Genomic DNA, 26,819 nt, shown 5'->3' with positions numbered 1-26,819 from the left:
GGTGGGGGTGTAAGACATTAGAATATAGCTAACCCCAGGTTTATTTGTGTTGTGCTGTACAGTAAATTTGCACAGTTAATTTGGGAGTCAAATTCAGTGCGCTCAGTCACAATCCAAATCTTAGTAAAGGCCCAAAACAAAACAATGTTTATTTTACTTAAATGCAGTGCTGGGATTTGTTTCAGCATTGCCTCAGGACAACGTGATTTTACAGAAACACCACTGAGCAAAATAATTTACTTTAGTATGGGTTTGTGCATGTATGCAGACAATATGACACAGCGCTGAGGAAAGCATGAACAAGTTTCAAGCACATTAATCTGAATTAAACTCAAAACATCTTCATTAATACTCCTGCCTCTCATCAAAAATAATATAATTATTATGGCCAACTCTGCCACTGTTTCTAAAATGTAATCCTAAGGGATCCATTTAAGAACGTGAAGAAACGTCCTGTCAAGAACGTGAATGTATGAAGGAGTTTCGTACCATGTGAGGTCATATAACAGGTGCACCTCAAGGGCCCATCCATTTCAGGATTTTGCGCCAACTTCTGCTCTTAATTATTTAATTAGCTCAACCATATCTTGGATCTGACACTTGTATTTAAGTACTAGCTGCCACAAACTGCAAGAGTATCCTAAAGATTTCCTGTGCTCAAGTACAGAATGAGTCTATGTTGTTTATAGAACTATCAGAAAACTAAAACTAAGGTAATTGGTTGGAATGAAAAACAAGCACGCAAACCCTCCAGGACCAGAGTTGTGCACCGCTGTCATATAACAATAAGCTGTCCTTGGAGTTTTTTTCCTAATGCGTTACTAGTCCTTTAACATACAGCCGGCCTCTGACCTGTGACATCATCTGAGGAAAAAGAAAAAACGCTGCAGTCGGAGAGGTTGGGAGTGCGGCGGAGTTCAACTTTTCCCCCCTCATTTCGAGAGAATCCCGAACGCGATTGTTCTGAGCTAGAGGACAATGCGAATTAAGGGGTCACCTTAAAAGGTAGCATTTTCACGAACTCTGACGTATTTTCCCCGAAAAGGGCGTCACAAAATATCTCATTTTTAAGGACTGACTTATCCTTAGGTGGACCCCTGGAAATGTTTGCATAGTCATTTGTGTTAGCTCTACAATAGCTGAGGTGTTGACCGACGTTGTCGAGCTAGTTTGAAAAGACGCGAAATTGCCTCGACGCACTGAGACTTCTGCATTCGGATACACTTGGTGCTTGGATACACTTGCCATGGCCGGAGCGACGTCGATCGAAGCCGTGAAAAGAAAAATACAGACCTTGCAACAACAGGCGGACGATGCGGAGGACCGGGCCGAAAGTCTCCAACGGGAGGTGGATGCAGAGAGACAGGCCAGAGAAAGAGTAAGATCACTTGTAACGGTGTTGAGTCACTCTTTGTCATGCCATCATTGCTTGAGTTAAATGTTTACGAATAATTTAGAATATATATGACTGCGTTCCATATTACCTATTAATATTTCCGTTGGTTCACTTGACTACATTCCACGCTATCTGCGTGTAAATATCCGTTACCTTTCAGCGTTTCCTTAGAATGTTCGTAAACTGTCACGGCTTTGTCCGACATTCCCGTGAAATGAACTGTACTGAATGTTTCATCTTTGTTTCCAGGTTATTCGGGATGTCCAGGTTAATTTTTATTTTATTTTTTACAGTATTTATTTAGATGACACGTTACATGCGAATAACTGTATGGTAGCAAGGTAGCTAATTGGATTCATTCAGAAATTACTGAAGTATGGGTACTGTTTGTGTTCAAGTACACTTACGGAATTAACAAGATGATTAGGTATAAAACAATGAGCATGATCATATGAGAACATTTTAGCGTGCGCGTTTTTTAACCGAGAAAATGCAGTAATTGATCCCTACCTTTATTTATTGTAACGTGGATTAAAGCGTTTACTGTTAAATTGGAGCTGAGAACATACAAGATTAAAGTTTAATTTTGACACATCAAGCACAGGGGAAACTCCAACTTTCTATGCATTATTTAAAAATGTAGCGGCGTTTCAGGTAACATATGAAGGAGTGATGTCTCCTATGTCCTGTGGTGTGTGGAATGGTGAATTATTGTATAATAATGAAGCCCTATTTGGGTCTGGAGAGTCCACGATTTCTTCAAAATGGAGGGTGGGTGTTGGCCGAACTGGATGTGGAAAACGAGGACTGGCTAGTGTGAAATGCGAAATTTTGAAGTGCTCTATAAAGATCACTTTACCCAAATGCTCTTGCTGTACTTGTTTTGCGCAAAAAATTCTTACAGTGCGAAATATGTGACGCGGCAATATAGAACTATTTTCGACCGGACACTGAAGTCGGACGTAAACCACCCTGTAGTTGAATTTGTTTCGAACTATTTCATATTGTTTGCGTTAAAAAAAAGTATCTTCTATCTCTCCTTTTTAAATGAGGGGGACAAAAAAACATTTAGTCTCAGGTTCAGAGTCCACGACTCTGTTCAACGCCGGTCAGTTCATATAGGTAACGTTTTTTTTGTCGTTTTTTTCATTTTGTGATGCGCATTTAGTCATATTTACTATGTTGTACGACGTCGCTTTGGAGCGTAATACTGTATTCAAGGCTTTGGTACTCCAGTTTACTAGTTTCCATTTAGCTGGACAGTTCTGTGTTAAATTGTAGCCTATATCTCCCCAGATCGTCAATAATTATTCTAGCAAAACAGTGCGTTAATACTTCTAGTTGCGCATTTCATACGTGTATCTTGGTGTTGGAATTTTAAAAGGTGCAGCTTGCGCTGTGGTGCTTGAAGTAGGGATACAATAAAACCCAATGCATGTACTACAAAGGAAATTGCACAGTGCGGTTTGAGCAATAAAATGCGCTGCTTCTATACCCCCTGCGGGCAATTCCGGTTGAAGTCATTGTAGCCTGTCGCCTGTTTGTTTAAACTGATTCACTGTTGTCTATGAGATGAGTACTTGAGCTGTTGGCTGGGAACGGCGCCGATGGCCGGCAGGACGGTGTGTAATTAGGCGTGCTTTAGCCTGTGTGCATTCGTCCCTGACATCCAAAAGGCCGTCGGTTTAGCCTGCTAATGAGCTGATTACGCTCCTCTGCGCATTTCAGAAGTGGCTGTTCACCTGCCCTCACTGCTTAAAAAGATTTCCTTCCGATATCTCAATTAGAAAAGTCACCTGATAATGAACGGGTTTTTTTGTTTTGTATCTGTCATTGCAAATAATGGCATGTTCAAAATAACTATCTCAATAATATACAATAGCGTAGGCTACACGTTTTGTTTCGCTTCACTGAATAAATTCATTAAAAATAAAACGACAATGGCAATGCAAGCCTTTTATTATTGTATCTGGTCATATTTATTTTATTCTTCCCCCAAAACCCCCACGTTAGTTAGATACTAATCCGAGTTCCGGAAATGGAGCCACGGAGAGATGATTTGAGGTGCTGTTTTGCAACCTGGATCCGCTTCCTGAGTCCCCCTCCCGTGGCCTTGTAACAGTAGGCCCGGCTTTCTTTGGCTGTCTGCCTCACTGGCCGGGCGAGGTGGTTAATCATTTCCCGACTTTAAGAGAGGAGCCTAAGCAAACGGCCTTGGGAAGATTAAGCTTGGACGTGCGCGTGCGCGCGCTCCCACTGCCAAGGACCTACGATTTGCAGGCAAACATTTCCTTCAATAGGGTGGCATGTGGTGGGGATGGAGGTGCAGGGAGAGAGGAGAGAACATCTGCAGTATAAAGTCACGATTTAGGACTATGGTTATATTTCCTCTCCACTTGGATGTAGTGCCAACATCTACTTGGAAGGAGTGGGGCAGTTGGTTCAAATTAGATGGGAATTGGGGTTAGGGAATAAAGTGGCTTTGTGATGGGAAGGGAGATGGTTGAACGTTACCCAAAAGCCCTTCATTCTCAGTCAAGAATAATAATGGTACCATGTGATATAGGGAAAGTCTGCTTAAAATCACCATCAGGAAATTCTTTATCAAATCAACCTGAAGCCTCTTGTCTTAATCCGTCTGCCAAACAATGTCAGCTTGAAGGCTTGTGCTAATTAATAAAGAGCCTGCAGTCTGTGATGAATGTCAAAAGTTTATTTTGTATAATGAAAAGAGGGGAGAGAGAAGTCGGATGAATCGGACGATTAACTGAAGGACGTGTCGTGAATGGGCTCTGGAACGTACGGAATGTCACAAGCAGCATTCCCGACTTTCCTGTCCAGCTCCCTGGGGAAGGGGAGCAGATTTATGGGATTTGGCTGGCCGCTGGTTTGATTAGCCATCTTCCTTGAGCGATAACACTGGGAGCCATTGTTCAGCCATGGCGCACTGGGGGACCCCCGCGGCCGGCTGGCTGGCCTCTCTAGGAATCTTGGAATTTTGGAATGTGCATATGCTCCCCCTGCCCCCCCCCCCCCCCCCCCCCAAAAAAAGTCTCTCAACAGCATCCACTTATGTCCTCATCCACCCACTTGATTAGCCCGAGCCTTCTGTACTGCAAGGAGGAACGCTTCAGGTACAAATATGAGATCCTTATTGGTAATCGCCATCCCTCTGATCACTGGCTGAGCTTCAAACATAAAAGTGAATTTTGACATCCCCCACCCCCCAATTTTTGGGGCTGAGCAACACTTGATGATATCTGAAGGTCTCTAATTTGGTTGAATGCAAATGAAAGACATAAGGGGTTCAAATTGGCCCCTTTTCAGAAAGGAACAGACATCATTCAGTCCCTTCATGATGTTGAAAAGAAAATTCCACTGCTTGCTGTGTCCATCAGGATTTTCAGAGTTTTTTAATATACTCCATGGTCATTAATATACTACATTTTACTCTTGTGTGGGCAAAACTGCCAAATGGGTTATGTGCATCACCGAGGGGAAAAACACTGAGATGTTCCTTATAGTTGTACACTAATTTGGCAATTGCATAAATGTACACAAAGGTACATTTTCCATCTCTTTCATGGACCTGGAGTCAATTGAATAAACTGAATAATGCAACAAAGTAATCCCTGACAAGCATCAAAATGTACAAATGGATTGGAGCTGCAGTGGTCATCTGTATATATGGAACTGTGCAACACCTCATTTAAAATGGACCCTGTCCGCTGGGCTCATTTCAAGGTTTGTTATGTTTGTTAATCGGCTGAGTAGAAGAGTGCTTTCATAGCTGCAGTGTTCAATCAGCTGTTTGTACTGCTATTTAAGTGGCACTTTTTAAGTGCAGCTGCAGTTCCTGGATGAAGACTCGGTCGGACTAAAACAAGGGAGTATCTGTGGGAGTCTCAAGATCAGATCCAGGAATCACCTTGAGTCTCCTTCCAAACCTGTCCCTGAAGACTCACCTGTTTTGTTTGTTTTTCTTGGTCTTGCATAATCTGAAAGCTAATGTACCAAACTGTGGTTCTAGGTTGGCATAAGCTAACTGTCATTTGCACTAAAACATATTGGTTTGGGAATGTGGCCATCCAGGGCTGGCACTGTTGTTCACTTAACTGGCAGGTGCAGTTAGGTTCTCTTTCATTGTAAGTCACTGGATAGGAGTGTTTATTAAACTAATGTGAATGTAATGCAATGCAGTGGATCACCTGCTCAAGATGTGCAGCTTTTCAAAATTCATGAGCTGACCAGGAAAAGTGTTGTTGGGTTGTGAGTGCCCAGCCTGTCTGTCTGCTTGGTGGGTTGCACCGTGCACTTAAACTTGCCAAGCTTCAAGCCCAGATGAATTTTGCCTTGTCATCCTGTAATAGCATAGAGCAGCAAGTGGCAGTGGTGTATGGAAACCAAAGACCAAACGGAAAAAATGTGAATACTAATGTGTAATCGGGTTTTATGTGTTAGACTGCATGGACATTATTATTGATATTTTTATCCTGCCATTATTTCTCCATTCTGTGTGCCTGAAAATATAGGAGAGAAGGGGACTCCTCAGCAAGCATGGGTTGTTTATTCACACAGAATTATCTAAATTGTTGCAAATGGCTTGTTGGCTGCAGATTAAAGAACATTGTTTATGGTTCTGTTAAATAGTTTACTTAAACAGTTAGTATGGGGCTGATTCAATATACAGTGAGCTGACCGTATCATTAGGTAAAAATTTTCATTTTTTCCCATTCCCCAATGAAATACATCCTCACATAAACTGCACAATGTCCCACAAGTTGGCTGTTAAGTGCATTACTCCCTAGAGTGTATGTTTAAACAGTGGAGACTATTGATTTTGTTAGACGGTCAATTCAATTTGGACAGTTGAGCAACTTCTGAGTTCACATTCAGGGGTCAATGAACTGAACGATTGTATGGCCCTTAACTCAAAAGCAAACACTGCGCACGCACACAACTGGCACAAGCTCAGGAATAATCCCTTCTGTGCAGGGGGTGAGATCCTTACAGATACACCTCCCCACATTTCTGTCCTAGCACAATAATAACTAGCATAAGGTGGTACAAAGAGCAGGTGTTATATTAGGATAAGTTTGCTTTAATCAGCTAGGTACTAGGTGTTGGGAAATAGAGGTGATTAATTTTGGGGAGTGGGTGGGCATGGGGGTCTGGGGGTCCAAAGTGTCACATCCAGCCCTCTGAGAGATGTGAAGATCAGGACTCGTATTCAGAAAGTGCCTCAGAGTGAAGTGTCTGGTATTTTAGCTCATAATGGAAGAGGTTAGGCTACAGTCAGGGGGAATGTGATCCTAGAACAACATTTCTGCTCTGAGACGCTTCATGAATGTGCGCCCTGACCTGGGGTCAGTTTAGGCCTTTAGCTCACACTGGGTAAGGTTGGGATATGGGCGGGTGAAACCTGATCCTGGATCAGCGCTCCTACTCTGTGAGGCTTTGTGTGAATACTGGCTCCAGATGCGTTCTTTTGACCGGGGCGTTGGCTGGCCTTGTTGCGACGCTGACCGCAGTGAGTGACTGACCGACCGCCTCTCGCTCTCCCCGTTCTCCCGCAGGCCGAGGCGGAGGTGGCCTCTCTGAACCGCCGCATCCAGCTGGTGGAGGAGGAGCTGGACCGCGCCCAGGAGAGACTGGCCACCGCGCTGCAGAAGCTGGAGGAGGCGGAGAAGGCCGCCGACGAGAGCGAGAGGTGAGGCCGCTTCCGGACTGCGACTGGAACGGGACCGCTACCGGACCATCCGCCCTCCCTTATGTATGCTTCCACTTTGTACGGATGAGAACCGGTCTGCTACCAGACGCCCCCCCCCCCCCCCCCCCCCCCCCATATACACTTTCACTTTATTCAAGCGAGAACTGGACCGCTACCAGATGGGTCGCCCCCTTATGAACGCTTTCGCTTTATTTGGACGGGACACGCAGAGATAGTGATGTCATGGCAGGGAATCATACCCCGCCAGCCACACAGCGGGATTCGTATTTGGGCTTGGAGTCAACCCTGTGAAGTGCAGTGCACAATCTTGGCCCGAGTGGATATCTCTACTGCAGGGGTCTCAGACTCTGGAGAGCTGATACCTGCAGACATTGTGGCTCTGCAGGACTGGAATTTGAGGTCCAGGCTCTACTCCTCCGTATGTAGGCCAGGGGTGTGGGTCGGGAGGGGGGTGTTTCCCCTGAGTGCTTTGACGCAGTTGGCTAATTGGCTGCACACGCCAGCACCAGTTAAATCCTAGATTAGACCATAGGGGAGCATTTTATATGTAACAGCCTATTAGCTGTCATTTGTGAGCTAAAAATAAATGCAGCTGAAATTTCTGATTACATTAATGATTGGGCTAATAAAATAATTAAGAGCAGAAGTTGGCTTAAATGCGGAGCCCAATGTGAGCCTCGATCCCCACTGGATTTTGGGGTGGGCGGGTGGTTGGCGTTCGTTTCCGCAGATCCCCAGTCTCGTCTGAGCTGCTCCATGTGAATCAGGAAGTCGCTATGAAAGGGCCTCTTCTTGAGATGCGTCAACTTTATGTGGGCCATTGAGTTTCTGTGTTTCTACTGGAGGCAATAAAAAGCCTGAAAAAAATTCACCCTCTATGGGATTACCATATATGGGTAGGTTTTCTGTTCTGCTCATGTTTGGTCACTAGTTTCTTGTCCTTTTATATTTGGTAGTTTTTCTGACAAACATGAATCTCTCTGTTGACGAAACTGACATTTTATTTTGAGGTATCAGTTATCAGTTATTATAGGGTTTTATCAGAAAATAGTGTAATTGAGATTAAGATTTAGAATTTCTGAGGTTTGCGACACAGTAATTTATATACTGCTTGTGTTAATTTTAATATGGTTAAAGTGTTTTCAATAATTTTATCTTATGTTGTAAACTGATGTAGAACATTACCATTTTAATAGTTTGTTTTTCACATGGAGATCAGTATCCTGTAATTCTAAGATATGAATTTGTCAATTAAAGTTGTACCAGAATATAGAATGTTAATGCTTTTGATGCCAAAGCTTTATCTGCTAAGCAGGATTCCCAGCTCATGGGTATTGTTCCAGTGCTAACAGAATGGTACAGCAGCTTTGGGCCTGACTGTACAAACAGGGGCTTTTGTGCTGGGAAGGGGCGCTGAGCTAACGGCTGCCTGCTTTGTCCTCCTCCCCAGAGGCATGAAGGTCATTGAGAACCGGGCGTCGAAGGACGAGGAGAAAATGGAGATCCAGGAGATGCAGCTGAAGGAGGCCAAACACATCGCTGAGGAGGCCGACCGCAAATACGAGGAGGTGCCGTCCCCGCCCGTCTCTGCGCCTCCTGCCCCCTTACTGGGGGCCCCCCCTCTCATTCCAGCTCCCTGAGCTTTGGACACACTCCGCTGCTCTTTCCGGAACTTTCCTCCTCCCCTGTCACTCTGAGCAGTCCCTCGGCCCCAGCGTGTCCCATCGTGGAGAGACCTCAAGCTGCGGGGTCGAAAGATGTTGACGAGGGGTCGATCTCGCTCCCCGGCCGCACTTGGCCACCGTTCAGGCGTGTGCGCCTGTCTGGCGTTTCTGATCGGGGCGCCCGTCCGGCGTTTGGGCAGAGTTACGCCCGTCCGGCGTTTGGGCAGAGTTACGCCCGTCCGGCGTTTGGGCAGCGTTACGCCCGTCCGGCGTTTGGGCAGAGTTACGCCCGTCCGGCGTTTGGGCAGAGTTACGCCCGTCCGGCGTTTGGGCAGAGTTACACCCGTGTCCGGCGGGGACCCTGGAGCGGTCGCTCGGCAGCCGTCCGCACGTGCTGCAGGCAGGCCATCAAAGCGGGCCGTCCCCCTGCGCCGCCGAATTAACATTCCCTCCTCTGCGCGCCCGTTAGCCCTGTCCTCTCCATCTGTCCGGCTTTATCGATGCACCATGACGAGGGACTTAGCCCCGCGCGACCCTGCTCAGGCTGAGCCACGCTGAGCCAGCCTCTGTCTGCACGCTCCAGGGAGGGTTTTTTTCCTTCTTTCCCCCCTTGCTTTTCCTGTGTTTTTTCTTTTTTTCTCTGCTTTTGTTTAACAATCTCAACTGTAAAGTTCCATAGTCCAATACATTTAGCCCCCCCCCCCCCAAAAGGGTTCGTAAGGACCTTTTTCTTTTGGTGAAATGTCTTAGAAGGCAGGTGGTATACAAAGCCTGACTCAAGGGTTGTATGACATACCCATAAGTTAATTAATCACTCGGATGTTTGTGTCGCTTGCTGTGTGGACCCAGGGCATTTCAGACCCCTTCGCTATCTGCTTCGTAATCACCTTGGAAAATGGGGTTGCCATGGTGCCAGCTTTTGTGTATGCCGTGTTTTGACCAGCAGAACGGTTCAAAGTCTGTTTTCAGCACGCTTACAGTGCTGTTTCGGTTGCGGCACGTTGCCAATAGAAACCGGCATACGGCAGGGCACTTATTCTAAGCCCTTTCTTGAGCCTAAAGCTGGCATGGTTTGATGCCCAGTCGTTGGGTCAGGCACTTATGCCCAGGTGTTGGTGGATTTGAATTGAGACCTGGCGCTAGCACCTGTATGAGCTGATCCTGCCCATGTCTACCAGTCTCAAACATGTACTGTATTGCAGGTTTATATACCGTATTGGATGCAGTCCCACATCAGCAGGCAGGCTTGTTACAATGCAATGCATTATGCAGGCAGAAGAGGGAACCCTGTTAATGCTCTTAATGGGTTGATATGTTATTCATCGCCTGACGCTGCATTGCGGTTCACTCCAGGCTGATGGCCCCAGCTGTAGTCAGGCCGCCACCCACACCTGGGCTGGAGAGGGCGGGTTTAAAGCCGCCTCACCTGGGGCACATTTCCCTGTCCGCCAACTCGATAGGGTCCAGCCAACGTGCCAAAATTTTCAGAGTTCAGACGACTCTGTTGGATTGTGTTTGATCCCTGTTGCACTCGTAAAAACTGAGTGGAAAGTAAAATAACTACCTTAAAGACTCATAGTTCCCTTGGGTCATGGTACTGTCTGTGGAACACTCCATCTCTCCCTCTGTCTGTCTCTGTTACTGTGTTTGTGCGTGTGCCGTGCTGTGCATGTGCTGTGTGTGTGTGTCCATGTGGGGTGCGTGTGTCTGTGTGTGTGTATGTGCTGTGTGTCTGTGTCCATGTGGTGTGTGTGTGCGCGCGCTCTGTGCTCTGTGTGTGTGTGTGTGTGTGTGTGTGTGTGTGTGTGTGTGTGTGCTGTCCTTACCAGGGCAGGTCTTAAAGCCAGTGTGTTCTGCCCCGTTGCAGGTGGCCCGTAAGCTGGTGATCCTTGAGGGCGATCTGGAACGTTCTGAGGAGCGTGCTGAGGTGGCCGAGGCGTAAGTCTACCGCCCGCTGGCGGAATGTCCCGTCTGAACCGCAGCAGGTCAGGGGTACGGCTAGCGAACAACAAACAACAAGCAGAGGCTACCGCACATTCATATATCCCAGCATGCATCGGGCCATGTATAAAAACGCTGGACAGGCCTGTCGTCCTGTAATTACAACTCTTGTCTGCCAGGGAAGACCTCTGACTGTTTAAAGAAGTGATTCCTGGGGCGCTTTTGGCAGGAGCTCGAGTGATCAGGGCTGTGAAGCTTGCTGACGTCTCCAGAGCAACAGTGTCTAAAGACTGCCCTGAGGGAATGTGTTGGCTGAATGGGTGGTGTGTGTTGTGTTGCGTGTACGACGTGCCTGCATTAACCCTTTGAAGAGTAGCTGTTTTGGAGTCCGTCTTCTAGAGCTCCATTGCATTCAGTCACCACAGTGATTGTTACATCAGCATTAGAATGTTCAGTTAAGAACATTCTAATCACATATTTGTGATCTTACACCTTAAAGATTGATTAATTACGTGAAAGGAAATATGGACAAGTTAGTGTACATTTTAACCCGGGGCAAGAGCGACTAGTTTAATTAAGTGCTAATGGCCCAATGTCCTTTGAAGTGACTTCACGTTGGTTTTTTTGTTCGCTAACTGTACCCATCGATACTCTTAGCTGCGGCCTGGTAGAACCCCATACTGTTACCACCTTAGTAGGTTGATGATAAATGAAAAGTCTGACTGCAATGGATGCCTTTGGGCCTCTTAAAACCTGCAGTTGTGTAGTTTTAGGGTTATAAAACTATTTTTTTAAAATAAGTATTTATTTTAAAGTATTTTTTTAAGGAAAATCAGATTGTTGCATAATACATATTTTTTTCCTGAAAATTTTTTTTATGAGGTGTTATGACCATGATCACAACCTGTGATTTTGACCTCAGGTTTCACACAAAATGTAAAAATGACCTACTGTATATATTCTTTAGTCTTTCACTATGTTTTCATATATTGCTATGTAAATTGAGGATGTCTTTTTATTGAATACGCTGGAGATACAATGTGACTTGCACGAACATGTCAAAAGGTCAAAGTAATGCATGATTAATATGGGGTCTGAAATGGTCCACGAAGCAGCAAGCTGTGTGGTGGGATTCGGCTGTTGTGAAATTGGATTTCTAGCCAATCAACACAAAGGTCAAGGGTCACTTTGAAGCAAAAGGGTGAGAAGTTAAACTCATCAATAATCCGCTTGGATCATTTGTGACCTTCAGAGGTCTCGTGAAAGTATGTTTTGTCTAATTTTTCCCAGAAGTGGGATTTGAATGCCCCGGCCTTCAAAAAGGCATCCTGGGGCCGTTCTTAGAAAGAACGCTCACCACAGCCGGAGCTCAACCCTGATTGGAGGATTAATGGTTTTGGAGCTGGCGGGTGTTTGAAAGTGAACCCTGGGGGGAAACGGCTTATCTGGGCTGAGAGCACACCCGAGGGGGTGGCCTTTCAGAGCTGCTCGGGGTGGACAACCAAGCGCTCTTCCTGGGTTTCGTTTTAACGCACAGCTGTTGCCCTAGGCGCCTTTCAGAGCTCAAGTTGGCCACGCCCGCCCCACACCTGCTGTCCCGCGGCCCATCCCGGTCCCCAGTCACCTTTTACGTGTCGCTCAAGTGTGAAACCGGAGTCGTTTGGACACACTAACCACAGCAGAGCGCCTGAATGTGTTCTCTCTCTCTGTTTGTTCTGTAATGCATGCTCGAATGCACCCCACCCCCGGGACTTGCCTTGTTTGCGCCCCCCCACCTCCCTCCGACCCTCCCCCACCCCCTCTTCGCTGTGGACTATCCCAGTCGAGTGAGGCAGCTGGAGGAGGAGCTTAGGCTATTGGACCAGAATTTGAAATCCATGATGTCCACAGAGGAAGAGGTACTTACTGCCCTCAACGACGGTCAACTTCCCACACTCTCTCCCTCCTCCCTCCCTCCCTCCCTTCACTTCCTGTGTGACTAACCCGTTTCCTTTCCTCCCTTCTGGCCAGTGCTGTCCTCGGCTTCCTCTTCCTGTCACATGACAAGAGAGCTTCCTCTGAAGCTCCCCTGCCACATGCCACACGCGTGTGGTCTCAGTGTGGTGCCTCTGAGCACTGCTTGCATATTGTCTTGAGTGAATCAGGAACAGTGGGAGCCCGGCCACCCAGAACTGTTCGAGCCGCAGGAAAATGGGAGACCCTTTACCCGAAATTCCCTTAACCACGGCAATCCAACCGACAGTTTCCATTTTGCCCCATTTCCTCACAGCTTAGGTGATTTAGTTAAATGTATATCCTATTATAAATATTTATAGCATATGTTGTGTATATTTTTGTACTGTATATTTGTTATGTTTTTTACCTAGGTATAAGTTTAAATACTTGGGTTGTCTAGTGTATTTTGTACGTTTCAATATACCCTAAATGAACTTCTGCCGACCTTTAGCCTGTTTAAAGTTCTGCATTGATAAATCAAATATTGAATAGAAATGACTAATCCAATAAGCATCTTCTTTCGAACTTGACGGGCTGTGTGATGTTGGCTTCAGTTTTTTCCCCGACCCCCAACCAAACACAAATGTTTGCACTGGGTCAGATTTCCTTTGCTTTAGATTATCGGCACACTGCTTTAAACTAGTTTGTGCCTCATTTAAAGTTAAAATAAACTTATTTTTAACTGAATTAAAAAAATCTACTTTTTCCATCAAGGGTCCTCCATTTTGCCTTGACACGTATGAAATGGCTCGTTTAACTTGGCTTTGCGCCAGTAGCCCCTGTCCCTCTCATAACGGGGGCTAACGGCACAGTTCACACACGGGACAGGCCTCCCCTGCTTGCTCTTTCTGCTCTCTCTCTCTCTGACCTCTCAACTTGCGCTCTCTCCTTCCTCCCCTCTCTGCCTCTTTTCCCTCTCCCCCCTTTTTCCTCCTCCCCCCCTCTCTCTCTCCCCCTCCTCTACCACCTCTTATACCATTGGACAGTAAATCTGGTGACCTTGAGGAAGAGTTGAAAAATGTCACCAACAACTTGAAGTCTCTGGAGGCCCAGGCTGAGAAGGTAGGGGAAGGGCGGGTGGGTGGGCTGCGGGGGGGTTTGGGGTCGGGACAGGACAGGACAGGACAGGGTTTTCCTGTCAACCCCAACCCCCTTCAGCGTTTTACTGAACCCTCCAGCAACAACACACACTTTTTTTTTTCTTCTTTTTAAAAAAAAAAAATGTGGGCCTAAGCGTCCACGCTGTGGTCACCATAGAGACCAAAGCCGAAGCGCAGTCTAGTGTAAGCCGGAGAGCGGAGAGCGGCTGCGCCGGAGAGCTGCTGTGCTGGAGAGCGGCTGACCCAGATGTCGGCGCGTGCACCGTGCTCTGGAGCGGCGGGAAGCTTGCGTTTCTGCCGTGTAGCTACGTGTCGTAAGCGCTGTAGCTTCACCTCCGCATGAAAGTGGAGATATCGTATTTCTGAGGAATGACGATTGGCAAGTTTTTAACTGAAACTGGCTTGTGCCAATGTTTGCTTGCCATTCTGTTTACGATTTTAACCAGTTAAGTGCACGGACGCAGTTGTATTTTAACACAGGTTTTTTTTTTTTTTTTAATAAGGAGAACAGCACCAGATTTTAAAGTTAAAAGAAACCACGAAACACTTCACAAACTAGTCTAGATTAATAGAAAAGTTATTTGTGATTTGGTTTTTTCATTTATTTTTTAAACCATTTTTGTAGACTGCAGCTTTGGAAGCAAGGAAGTGGGCATGTTTTTTTTTCTTCTCCTTTTGAAAAAAAATAATGTTAGGGGTTCAGGCTTTATCAGACTGTTGCATGGTTAGCCTTTTTGACCGGGGGATAGGTACATTTATTTTTTTCCTCCATTTTTCCTCATATCTGTTCCTCTGTTCCATCTGTTGGTCACCAATGCAAATTTCTTTCTTCATAACTCTTCATGAGTTGTTCCTCTGCCCTTCATAAAACTGCCTATGTAATGATGAAAGTACTGTGTATGTGTGAGTATGCTGGAATCATCTCTTGGTAGTGTAACATACACACACACATGCAGGGCTAGTCTGATATTACAACAAGCTTTGTCTGTGTTGAACTATGAAATAATCATATACCTGACCTCAGTACCATAGATACATACCATAGAATGCATTTAAGAGAACTGGGAAGTGAGGAAGAGTCATGTAGAGTTCCATACACCCAGCATTTAAAGCATGAGAACGTAAGACATGGTGACAATACAGACCTCTCGGCTCATCCAGGCTCATTTACCTACAGCGGGGCTGCTCAACTCCAGATCCTGTAGGCTGCAGTGTGTGCAGGTCTTTGCTCCAACCAGGCACTGCACCACCTGATTTCACTACTGAGCTTACTTCCTGAAGCAAGGTGGTAAAGTTATCAGTGAAATCAGGTAATGCAGTGCGTGTTTGTAGCAAGTACATACAGACACTGTGGCAGCAGGACCTGAATTGAGTAGCTCTGACCTACAGTCTATTCAACTAGGAGACCTGGGGGCCAAACAAGGCCATCAGTGGGATCATGAGGAAAGAATTTGGTTGCGTCTAAAAATTGAGACCAAATCCAGGTCTGCATATGCTCAATGTTAGTATCCCCGCTAGTTGTCATAAAGTAACAGATAATGCTAGGAAAGAGGTCACACATTATAGAAAACGTCTGTAAAGATGTCCCCTACTTTGTGTGCACACATGGACATGCATCTTGGTTGTGAGTTGTTATATAAATGGTACAAAGACTTTATCTTTCAGATAAACAAATTTGGCCCCCCAGACGTAGTCAAAGAGCAGCAGTTTACAAGGGCATCCAGCACTTATTTATTTATGTATTTATTTATTTTTTACAGATAGGTTTAGATGGAGCCAGACCACCTCAGTGAAGTGTCGTCTCTCATTCACGTGTCATTTTCCCCCTTTTCTCTCCAGTACTCGCAAAAGGAAGATAAATACGAGGAGGAAATAAAAGTCCTCACGGACAAGCTCAAAGAGGTGAGCGGCCTGCTGCTGTAGGTCTCCATCGGACTCCTCCGCTCGGCATCTCCCGCCATTCCAGGCCCGAGTTTGCTTTTTGCTTTTTGCGGTTGTCTGCAGTTGAATGGTACCAAACGACACAACGCGTAGAATTTAATTACAACGTACAATAACTTACAGGGTCGTACAGTTGAACTGAGATGACCGTTCTGTCATTTAAAATATGTGTCTGATTTACCGTCAGATATTTCAAATTCATATGTTCATTCATAACTTGACAAGTAGCAGCCTTTCTTTCAAAGGGAATTTTAATAGCATGAAAGAATCTGATGAATGAAGCCCTTTGGGTGCACAAAAGGAGCTTTTATAAGTGTGCAGCAGCAGCAGCAGTACATTTCCCTACATGGCCCGTGGCTGTGGATATCAGCATCTGCTGAATGAGTGTAATGTGGTAATCTGTGCGGCTGTGTTTGTGTTTCAGGCGGAGACGCGTGCCGAGTTTGCGGAGCGCTCCGTGGCTAAACTTGAAAAGACCATCGATGACTTGGAAGGTACCGCTTTTCCCGCCCTGGTTTCACCTGAAGCCTTTAACCGCCTCTCGCCTGCCTTTGAATCTGACTTAGCGACTAACCCAAAAACCTGCCCTCAAAACCTTTTGTTTTGTGTTTAGGATCATTTTCTGAACTAACACTAACTCCTGTGCTGGGCCTAATCTGCACTGGTACTCAGATTCATACTACTGCCATACTGGTTGCATCTGGTATTGGGAAATGTATAAAATGGCTTAGGCGTTTTGCATCACACAGAATGGTAGCATAATGGTTAATGAACTTAACTGAATTGAGTCAGTAAATATCCAACAGAAAAACTAGACTGTATGTATAAGAATGTAGTCTGTGTAAATCGCTCTGGCTGAGACGGTCTGCTAAATGGCTAAAATTTAAATGTGTCCTGCGGCAGTTATTTTTCTAGTTTTTTAGGGCTTATTGGCCTGCGGCAGCTGATCTTGCAGATGACTGGTTTCCATGTGAATGACAAACCAGAATTTCCTGTAGACACACTGACTGGTTCTCTGTGATTAGGGACTAGTTTTTCTTTGTGTGTATTAACGTATTTAAGAGGTGTGTCATGTGTAGGTTTAGGAGGTCAAACACAAAGAAGGAAGGGCCTCTGTACTAAACAAAAGTACCTCCTGGGGAACATGCAGTTGTTTAGACTTTTGTGGCAGACGTGGCTAGTGTTGATTCAAATTTACGACCTTACAGCTTAGTTAACTTCACACCTGGTTTGTTTGATGGTTTAGTGCAAATATAAGTACTGTTAGTTTTCAGGCATGCATGAAACCTCCATTGGGTACAAAATTAAAACCATCAAACTGAGACCATGGCACAGAAATGAGCTCTTTTTAAAAGTAGATGCATTCTACTTTTTGGGGGTGACAGCACCTATTTTCTTTTGTCTCAATCATCTCCACTCCAGATGTCATTTGTTCGTTGTTTAAAAACGTACAGCATCTTTGACAGATGTAGCACTGTTCCAATGTTCTGTTTTTAATGTGTTTTTTTTAAACCTGTGGCATGGGAAGCAGACACATTCTGGTCCATGCACAGCAAGCGGGCCAGCAGGACAGAGCATAAACACATTCGCAGGCAAATTCAGGATTGACTGAAGTTTCTTAGTCTGACAAAGTGAACCAAAGTGGACTAAGTTTGTTTAAATTGGCACTGAGGTGGGAATCCTTTCAAGTGAACTTGGTATGAAAGCCCTTGAAGTTAAGAGCTGCTGTTTAGTGCAGTTTTCTTCTAATGAAGTTGCACATATTTATAAATTGATTGTGTGGTTCCTTTTGCAATGAGGACAGTTAAGGTCTGTTTATTGTATAAGTGTCTTAAAAGGTCCTTTTACAAATGTGTACACCTGTTACGGTGCTCATGTGTCAGCGCTACTGTTCTTTGTTCATTGCGTTTCTGGTACTACTGTGGACCAGAATGTTTGGGGAGAATGTTTGATAGTTTGGTGTGAGGTCTAAACTGACAGTCTGAAAGTGTCCTATTGACTGTGTGTCTTGAAAACACTAGATTAGACTAGCTAGGCAGATGTGTCTCTGCCTTTGAAGACCAGAGTTTTGGAAATGTGGACATTTTTAGCTGAAGGAATGCCTTGACCCATGAACAGAATTGCATGTTTGCCGTGCTAACGTGCTATGAAAAATTGGTATAGTTGGCATGATTACCTTGTTTGTTGCATGATGTCCATGAAGATGGGATTTTTGGTCTCTATGTAATTAGTGCATCTTAGAAGAGAGTGTGCAAGTGTGTACCTAAAATATTTTCTGCTGGATATTCCAGAATTCATTTTAAAAGTACAAAGACATCTTAAATTCCACTGTCAGAAGGGTGTTGTAATTTCAGTTATACGTTGTGATTCTGATCTAGAAATATTGGTTATAAAGGTAATGTTAGAAATTCAAAGCTTTGAATTCAAAGCCATTTAAATTGAACTTTCTGTTATTGTGCTGATAGTCTGAGAGTTCTGGAAGAGTAGGAGTATGTGACCACTGTCCAAAGCTAAATATGTTCTGTTGTAGATAGCGGATGGGTCGGCTAAGAGAGAAAGTTTTTGCATTGATCATAACGTACACCAGCTTGATCAGACCACCGCTGTTCATTTAGTTTTGGTTGTTTATTTCGGATGCGGGAGTGTCCGTGACCGTCTGACCTTTTTAATTTTCTTCATTTTTCCACTCTGTGTCGTCCCGTTTGGCTCTGTCTGTCACTCTGTCCCTCTGTCCTTCTGTATCCCCCTGTCCTCCTGGGACTCTGCAGACGAGGTGTACTCTCAGAAACTGAAGGGAAAAGCCCTCAGCGAAGAGCTGGACCTCGCCCTCAATGACATGACTACCCTTTAGACGCTCTCCTCCCCACCCCACTTCTCCTCCTCTGCTCTCTTTCTCTCTTTCTCCATCTTCCCTCCTTTTCTCTCTCTCTGCCTCCCCACTGCCCATGAGTGCTTCTGTGGATCACACCACCACCTCAATGTTATATTTCATTCCAGTCAATTTTTTTGGGGAGGGGGGTGGATGTAGTGGTGCTGGATTGCAATTGGTTCCCTCGCACACGTCATAGTTGTTTTGATTTTTTTTGGTTTTATTTTGTTACATAGCAAAGAGTACAAAGCCAACTTCCCCAATCAAGGATTGCACAGCTAGCTACCTATGGGGTCCAGTAAATGGTCTTTGCAATAGAAGAGAAAGGGGGGTTGCTTAAACCATTTTAATAAAGCCCCTCCCCCTCCCTCATCTGAGTTTACACCACATTGAGTCTACCCACCATTATTAGACCCCACTTATCCTGCCTGTAACACCTTTCTGAGGTTTGGGCCCTGTGTAATGAACCTGTGTAAGGGGAGGGAGGGGGGGGTGTAGAGGGAAGTGCACCCATCACAGGATAGTCCAGCACCTTCAGGTCAGGTCCCATCAGTCCCCACAGAGCTGACACTGCTAGAGCCTCCCTCCTCCGTCCCGAATTGGGTCACCGTCTGGATCTGGATTCCTTTCTGTTATCCCCTACCTGCCTTTCTGTCCTTCTGTAATAAACATCTTTCTCTCGATGTTTCTCTTCTGTTTTCTTTTATAATTTACCTGGGCGTGTCTGTCTTGGGCTTCTGTTCTGAGAGCAGACAGGGTGGTGCAAGCTAAACTCTGGAGATTTAGGGGGGAAAATCTTCTGTGATCTGCGAGTTTTGGACACATTTAAGTTTACTTAAAATAGATTAAGGTAAATTTCGGGTCTGTCTGACGTTTGGTACATTTGTGTGGTCTGCAAGACCATTCTAAATCTACAAAGGCAAAAATCCAAACTAAAATTCTTGTAACTTTAGCCTGAGTTGTTAGCTGAGATAAGAAGGTTAGAGCACGGTGGTTCTGTTTCCAGTTCTAGAAGCCAGGAGCAAATGTGGTCAGACTAACTGGCCTAGAACAAATCCTGAGACCTGCACCTGTAATTGATTGCTGTGGTCTGAATGGAGACCCAAGAGACTAAAGGAAATATGAGTTTTGCTACAGTATTTCTGTACCGTGAGTACCTTTGTGGTTTCCAAAGCACCTTTTTTTCCTTTTTGTAAACCAATGCATACAGCCCAATGTGTACTGTCTTTGGTTTAACCGCAAAGCGAAAATATGCTATTATAGCTAACAATAACTAAAGTATCATTAGTGTGAAAATTAGAATGGTTGGTATGGACTTAAATACACTGATAGACCTCATTTTGTGATTGAAATTATACATGTATTCTAGCAAGACTTTGCCATCCCTTCCAAAACCAGTCCAATCAGGATTGTATAAAATTTGGTTGTAAAAATAAAATGGACTGAATTGATAAGTATAGAAATTAGTTGTGACTTATACTATTGTAGCTGACCCCTGGTGAACTCCCAAAGGAGCATGTTGGGTGGTCACGAGCAGGACACCTGCTTGTGACCATTCCATCAAGATTCCCTCTGTACCCTGTTTAATGCTTATTGGCCAGATTCAGTAGGTGGAGTTTCCTGCAACTATTCCAGGGGTGCTGATGGGAATTGAAGTCATGAGCAGAGTACTAAGCTGATGCCTATTCTATAGAACAGAGGTGGGCAACAAGGGCCACTGGTTTTCATGCCTTAACTTTCATTTCTGGCCTTAGCTACTTATCCCTAAATTTACACCATCTGACATGTTAGCCGGTTTCTTGATAAGCGTGTGAACGACAGCCATGAATCTGTGATCTAATCCAGTGTTTCTCAACCCCCAGTCCAGGGGGCTCACTGTGTATGCTGGTTTCTGTTCCAACATTAACGACAAGCCCTGTATTGTAATGAGCTGCTAATAGTTCTTAATTAGGCATTTTTAAAGTATTGACGGACGATTTACCCTCTTAAAGCCACATTATGCCAGAAATAGCTAAGTAGATCCTAAAATGGTAGAAATGGCACACATTTCCAACAACCTTAATTGTTCAAGAGAGAAAAACCAGCATGCACACTGGGTCCCTAGGACTGAGGTTGAGAACCACTGATCTAATCTTCGAGTGAACCAGTATTTGTGTAAACGGCCAATTAGCCAATTTAGCAAGGCTAATTGGTGGAAACAAAAGCCTGCACACACACTGGCCATCCCAGGCGGGAATTGCCCACCCCTTCTATAGAAGTTTGCCTCCCATTGGTGTGATGTTCCAGTGTCTTTGCCCAGCAAACACACCCATGCCCTTTCCCTGCTGAGCTTTCCAAGTTCCTCCCTAAAATGTGAAATGTGTTTGTAGTCTTACATGTATGTTTTCCTATGTGGACGCAGGGGGCAGAAAGGAAAAAAAATAAAAACCTGTGCTAGTGTTCTTTTTTTCCTCGTCTGTCTGTCTGATATCCTACTGTAGTCTTGTTTGTACTAACCCTGCCCCCCCTCTCTCTCTCTCTTTCTCTCCTCTCTGTGCGTCTTCTCTTGTTGGCTTTCACTGATCCCTGCCCGCTGCCGGTGCAGATCGTTTCCACAAGGAGGTGGAGAAAAGCCGCGTCCTCAGTAACGAGCTGAGGGTTGTGCTTAACGAGCTTAACAGCTGAGTGACTGACAGCAGTTGCTGCAACACCCCCCCCCCCCCCCCCCCCACACCCCTTTCCTTTCTTCCAAACGCACGCATTGGACATGGTCCTTACTGTATGGCCACCTGAGAGGACTGAAGTCCCGCCCAAGTTCTGCCAACAGCCATTTTTATGTTTGCTTAGACTGGGGACACCTAGTGGTCATGTAAATTCATTTAACCTCTGAAATTGAGATTAAATAAGAAAAATTTTAAAAGAGAAATGAAAATTTGGGCTTCCCCCCACAAACCCCAAATGGTCTGTTTTTACATTTCATTTCGTCTGTATCAGTACTGGGTCGGATTCGTCCTTTCTAGGGTGGCTTCTACTGGCGACCACTGGACACTGACCAACTCTGAACCAATTTTTCACCTCTCAACACCCCTCCAACTTCCCAAATATGGTAAACACTCCAGATGATGCAATTCGAACTGTTCACTTCAATCTGGGCGAAGGTTTCAGACACATGTGGATCCCTCTGTTCCTTGTTGGTCATTCCAAACTGAGCCTTTAAAACAAAAATGAACAAAAATAAACATTTTCTCGCAGTAAAAATATTAACTTCCTGCCATTTTAACCATCACAGCGGTGCATTTCAGTCTGTTTTCTTTTTCTCTTGGAGTGTCTTTGCAAACAGAGCGGATCTCTCTAACCCCCGATCTGTCTTAAGCCAGTGCTGAACATGCGTGTCCTGGTTTAAAAGGTGCAAACACGTGAATGCCTGGGTGTTTGTACTGGAAACACTCATGTTCAGTGCGGTTATGATGGACAGGGGCGTTTGGATCAGACATAAACACAAATAGGCATTTAATCAGTTTCCCTTTAAGCAGGCTGTGTGCATCTAAATTGAATATTTCATCTGAAAGGTTGAAAAGTGTTAGTGGATGTCTCACACCATCTTTGTATTTGTGATTGTTTTCATTTTATGCACATGATTTTGCAGGTATATGTATTTAAAAAAGTTATGTAAAATGGTTAATGAGAAGTGTTCGTCGGTTCAGAGTTCTTCAGGAATAGGATTCCTTCATTCACAAGCTTGGATTCTCTTACCTGTAACACCACACACAGTTTCACGGGTTTAAAAAGTGAGCTGCATGAATCTACTGTTCAAAGATGGGAGGAATTCCACTCTTCAGAATGGGGAAAAATGGGAGTAGCAGGCTTATGTTTTGGACTGATATCGGGGGAAATCATTGTTGATTCTTCCGGTCCACATTATTGTCATAATGAGTGTTAATGCTAAACTCATTTATGAACCTGTCTGTGTATCTGAATAACTGCTTATTTTGCACATGCTGCCATTTTTAATTATTTGAATTTCAACAAAAGGAATTGGCCAGTGGGACGTAGTGGGACACTGGTACATCGGATGTTTCCTTTTGTTTTGTCAATGCAATTTCATGGACTTCAGTGTCTAAATGCATTTCAGTGTACTTGTGTTCAGGATTGAAAATACGTGGTCTTCCAGGTTTAGTTTGTTTATTCAGAATTCATTCAGACGTGTGAACTTTTAACTGGATTGGAATTGGAAATAACTCACTGAAGAACCACATATAAAAAAAATAATAAAAATAAAAATAATGGCACAATTTAATTCAGTATTATTTTGCCTGCTCTGAAGGAAGCTATGCAAGTGATTTCAAACACCTGCTTCCATATTTTATGGTGCCAAGACCTTGTACTGCTTTCAAAGTGAAAGGATGGCTGCAGTAACCTCACCCAAGTCATTGCATGTGTGCAGAAATGCTGCAGTGCGCTAAAAAAAGAAAAAGCAGTTTGCCTAATGCAAACTGCTTATGCTAATGATCTGTGCTACTCAAGATCTCTTCCAACATGTCTGAAGCGTATAGAAAGATCTAATTTATACTTGTATTACTACCTCTGAATAGCAGCCCACTTGAGGTACATTGTAATGTTTTAATATTATAAGATTATTACATTGTATAATATTGTAATATTGCACATTTGTGTAATGTAGAATATTTTTTGTCTGTTGTTAAAGTGTTCCACTTGTTTCATTCTGTATTATGGGTACATACTGAATACCCTGGTAAAAAGGATGCTTGATTTGTTTACCTCAGCTGTAATACATTTTGTTTCGGTTTTTTTATGATTCAGTTTTGCTGCACACTATTTAGTATGTGTGACATCACCCTCTTCCTTCTGTAAGCGTCCCTTTGTGCATGATGTAATCCAAGCCTTGCCTGACATTCAGCTGCACACAAAGACTGCACTCACCCAGCCGGCCCACTAGCTCATCCAGCCAGCCCATTGGCTCCCTCTGCAGCGGCTCGTTCGGTTACAGTACAGCGCCGGCCAACCCGGTAAAGGGCTCTCTTTCTGAGCGACCGTCAGCGTTTCAGGACGCTGGGGATGCCCCCCGGGAAATCGGGGACACATTAGCCAGCACCTGCGTGGACCCGCTTGGCTTCCAGACCCCGAAACCCCCGGCGCACTGCCACGTCTGGATTTGCCTGGGCCTCTCTGGCCCCCCTTTGAAGTCCCTTTTTTTAATCGAGGATTTGGTCTTTTAGTTAAAATTTAAATGTGGCAATTTAGAGATTACAAAACAGATCTTTGAACCCGAATCAGACTTCATTGGCCCCAGTATTTTTCTGCACGCCAGCTATTTGACTTGCTTAATCAGATTCACTCTGCAGAACCACACGCCTAATCAGATTCAGTCTGCAGAACCACACGCCTAATCAGATTCACTCTATGCAGGAAAAACACACTTGTGTCCGTTCCTGACTCACTTGACATTTGTTCTTCTGTAAGTTCTGTAGTCCTGAGGGGAGAGGCTGGATGGGGGTGTGCAGACTGTGTAGAGGCTCATCATTCTCTTGTTTTTTTTCCCCCCATCACCAGAGAAACTGGCCCAAGCGAAGGAGGAGAACCTTGGCATGCACCAGGTGCTGGATCAGACCCTCCTGGAGCTCAACAATTTATAAAGTGAGAAAGCGAGCTCTGTGTGTGAGAGAGGGGGGGAAATGAGCAAGAATACTGAATAAGATGAATAAAATAAAAATAAAATGTAAAAAAAAACACAAAAAGCTTTATAATGGGACCCTCTGCTCGCTGACACAAACGTCACATTCCCCTGTCCACGTGTAAAAGTGCTTTGATCAATGGTGCCCCTTGACAAAATGTCTACTATTTGAGTTGCAAAGATGGGTCCATCTTGGGGAAGTATATATTGCCAGTGGATTGGTGCAAGGGGACTTGCTCAGTCTTGAGGTCCAAGGCAAATCGACAAAAGTTTCACCAATGTGCTAACCACACAATGCAGACTTATTGCTAAGAACAGATGCGTGGTTTTCTTAAGTTTTTTTATTGGTAATTATGGGTTTGCAGTGTGTGGATACACTGTTGTTCAGTCTTAATTTCAGTGTCAGTTCCCTGTACCTGAATAAATTCCATTTTAGGGTAGAAAGTAATAAGGTAGTGTTTTGTTTACTGAATTGTTTTTTTTTTTTTTTTTCAATCCTGTAACAAGCATTGATGTTAACCTCAGTCTTGACTTCAGATAAAAGTTCATTTCAGCAGTTAAGAACAATCATAGAATTTTTTTTTTTTTTGGTAAAGGCACGCTGCTTGTTGGCAGTTTTTGCCATCAGACAGTTGCATTTACATTAACCATAGGAAAAGGGAATCACTGTTTTAAACACTGTTTTTGTATACTTTCTTTAATGTAACAATGCCATAACACTGTTTTCTAATACAAGGTGCATTTTAGTTGAGTTGTTCAATGACTGTTAAAGCAACAAAGCTTGTTACAAAAAAGTAAAATATTTTTGTCTTCTACGCCCACTTTTTTCCAGACAAGTTTTAAAGTGAATGTATTTTTGGAATTGTTTAACTACAATAGCTTGATTTTGTGTTTCGGATGAAAATGAATAAATTGGAGGGGAAATTTGTCCTAAGTCTTAAAATGTTCTGGCCAGCGACATACATCTTGCCAAAATTTAGTAAAATATTTTTCAAATTTTCCTAGTTCTCTTAAAATGTAAACAAATATGGGGAATGTCTTGCAAGCATTGTTCTCTTTAGGAGTTTAAACCCAAGTTGTACGCATACTGAATTGGGGAAATCATAACAATATTGTGAAAGCATTGATCCTCCCCGTCATGTACCCACACTTGTATCCTATGCAATTACCTGTGTAAGCTCTTTGTAAAATTTAAAAGATTAAAGACCAGAAGTAAAACTCCCACATTTTGCCATTCACTGTTTCCCTTTTGTGTGGTCTGGTTGTGTGTGTGTGTGGCTTGACTGTGATGAGTGAAAGCCCTGTGTTTTCACAGTCTTGCTTTTTAACCCTTTGAAGGGTAGTTTTAAAAAAATGTTTTATGTTTTACCAGTAGTGATTGTTACATCAACATTAGAATGTTAACTGAAGAATATTCTAGTTACATATTTGATCACAAATTCAAACATGACCGGTACTGTTCTTCTCAGATTAATTGAAAAATGTGTACAGTGGGTATGTGTAGAGACAGATACCAACATTTGCAAATCCAAATGTTTTCAGATTAATAAAATTGGATTATAACTAATAAAATGTAACTCAATTAATAAAAGTTGGTTACGCCGATTACCAACTGAGGGATACCAGAGAATCTTCGACCGTGCTGGTAATGAGGGGCTAACATGCTGGATTACTTTGGTTTATATATAGTTCTGGAAGATTCATTTGGAACTCTTTCTTTCTTGGTCTTTGTTGACTAGGAAACACCCCCAAGGCTGCTGCAGGTAGGGATGATGTTGGTAAACTTGTGCTACTTTTATCTTCTTTTTTTAAACCCTTTTGAGTTGATTATCATTAACAATCACCTTGGCCATGCACAATGCCAGCCATTTCAAGAATGATTAAATGTTAATTATTCTATATGAGATAGTAGGGTAGTTACAATAGTGCTCACCAGCAACCATTTTGACCGTTTGGAGATGAAAAGAGTATTTACAGCTTCTTGGAAATGGAGACAAATTTGAAATTCCTCAGTCTCAACTTACAAGCACTGTGGTATTTGTGGTCAAATTAAAGAATGTTAAAGAATGTCACGGTGAACGTTACAAAGAGGCTGGCTGGGTGGTTTACATTCCACCTGAAATAACAGGTAACAGTTCATCAGCTTTTTGTGTCAGATTTTCTGAAGGATATGATTGTGTTCTATAAACCTGTACATGAGGGTGCTGCTTGTAGAATTGTGGAAATCAAGCCTTGAAGGAAAGCATCTGAACATTTTTCTTGTTTTTGTTGCAAACAAAGTTTCATTTGACAGTTTGATCAATTTCCAAAACACTATTTGAAACGAACATGTAGCACATGATCACCTGTGGTCATTAAGCCTAATTATAATGTAGAAAAATCGAATGGCAGCTTAAAGTCACAGTTGGAAATATTTGTGTAAAATTGCGCGGGGTGGTAGCGCCCAAAGCATAGGCTCTGCTTCTTGGGGCCGCTTTCTGTGAACACCCTAGCAGTGGTTTGATGGTCCTA

General features: G+C 43.9%; 1 protein-coding gene across 11 annotated transcripts in view; it reads left to right on the top strand.

The window, feature by feature from the left end:
• Positions 1–25,532, top strand: part of tpm2 (tropomyosin 2 (beta)) — a 37,211-nt gene extending 11,679 nt beyond the window's left edge. The window contains exons 1-8 of one of the 11 annotated variants that reach the window (XM_035389959.1): positions 859–1,378; positions 6,973–7,106; positions 8,578–8,695; positions 10,659–10,729; positions 12,555–12,630; positions 15,667–15,729; positions 16,193–16,262; positions 21,222–21,316. In XM_035389959.1, the coding sequence (XP_035245850.1) occupies positions 1,247–1,378; positions 6,973–7,106; positions 8,578–8,695; positions 10,659–10,729; positions 12,555–12,630; positions 15,667–15,729; positions 16,193–16,262; positions 21,222–21,301 (744 nt within the window). In that variant the 5' untranslated portion in view covers positions 859–1,246 and the 3' untranslated portion in view covers positions 21,302–21,316. Of the gene's footprint in view, positions 1–858; positions 1,379–6,972; positions 7,107–8,577; positions 8,696–10,658; positions 10,730–12,554; positions 12,631–13,713; positions 13,790–15,666; positions 15,730–16,192; positions 16,263–18,536; positions 19,321–21,221; positions 21,317–24,187 lie in introns of those variants that run through there. The other 10 variants (XM_035389960.1, XM_035389954.1, XM_035389955.1 and 7 more) reach the window with 10 other exon arrangements.
• The last annotated feature ends 1,287 nt before the right edge of the window (positions 25,533–26,819 follow it).

Source organism: Anguilla anguilla, chromosome 14, assembly GCF_013347855.1.
Source record: "Anguilla anguilla isolate fAngAng1 chromosome 14, fAngAng1.pri, whole genome shotgun sequence".
NCBI lineage: Eukaryota > Metazoa > Chordata > Actinopteri > Anguilliformes > Anguillidae > Anguilla > Anguilla anguilla.
The sequence above is the reverse complement of the archived record's forward strand: the minus strand, read 5'-3'. Positions and strand labels throughout refer to the sequence as shown.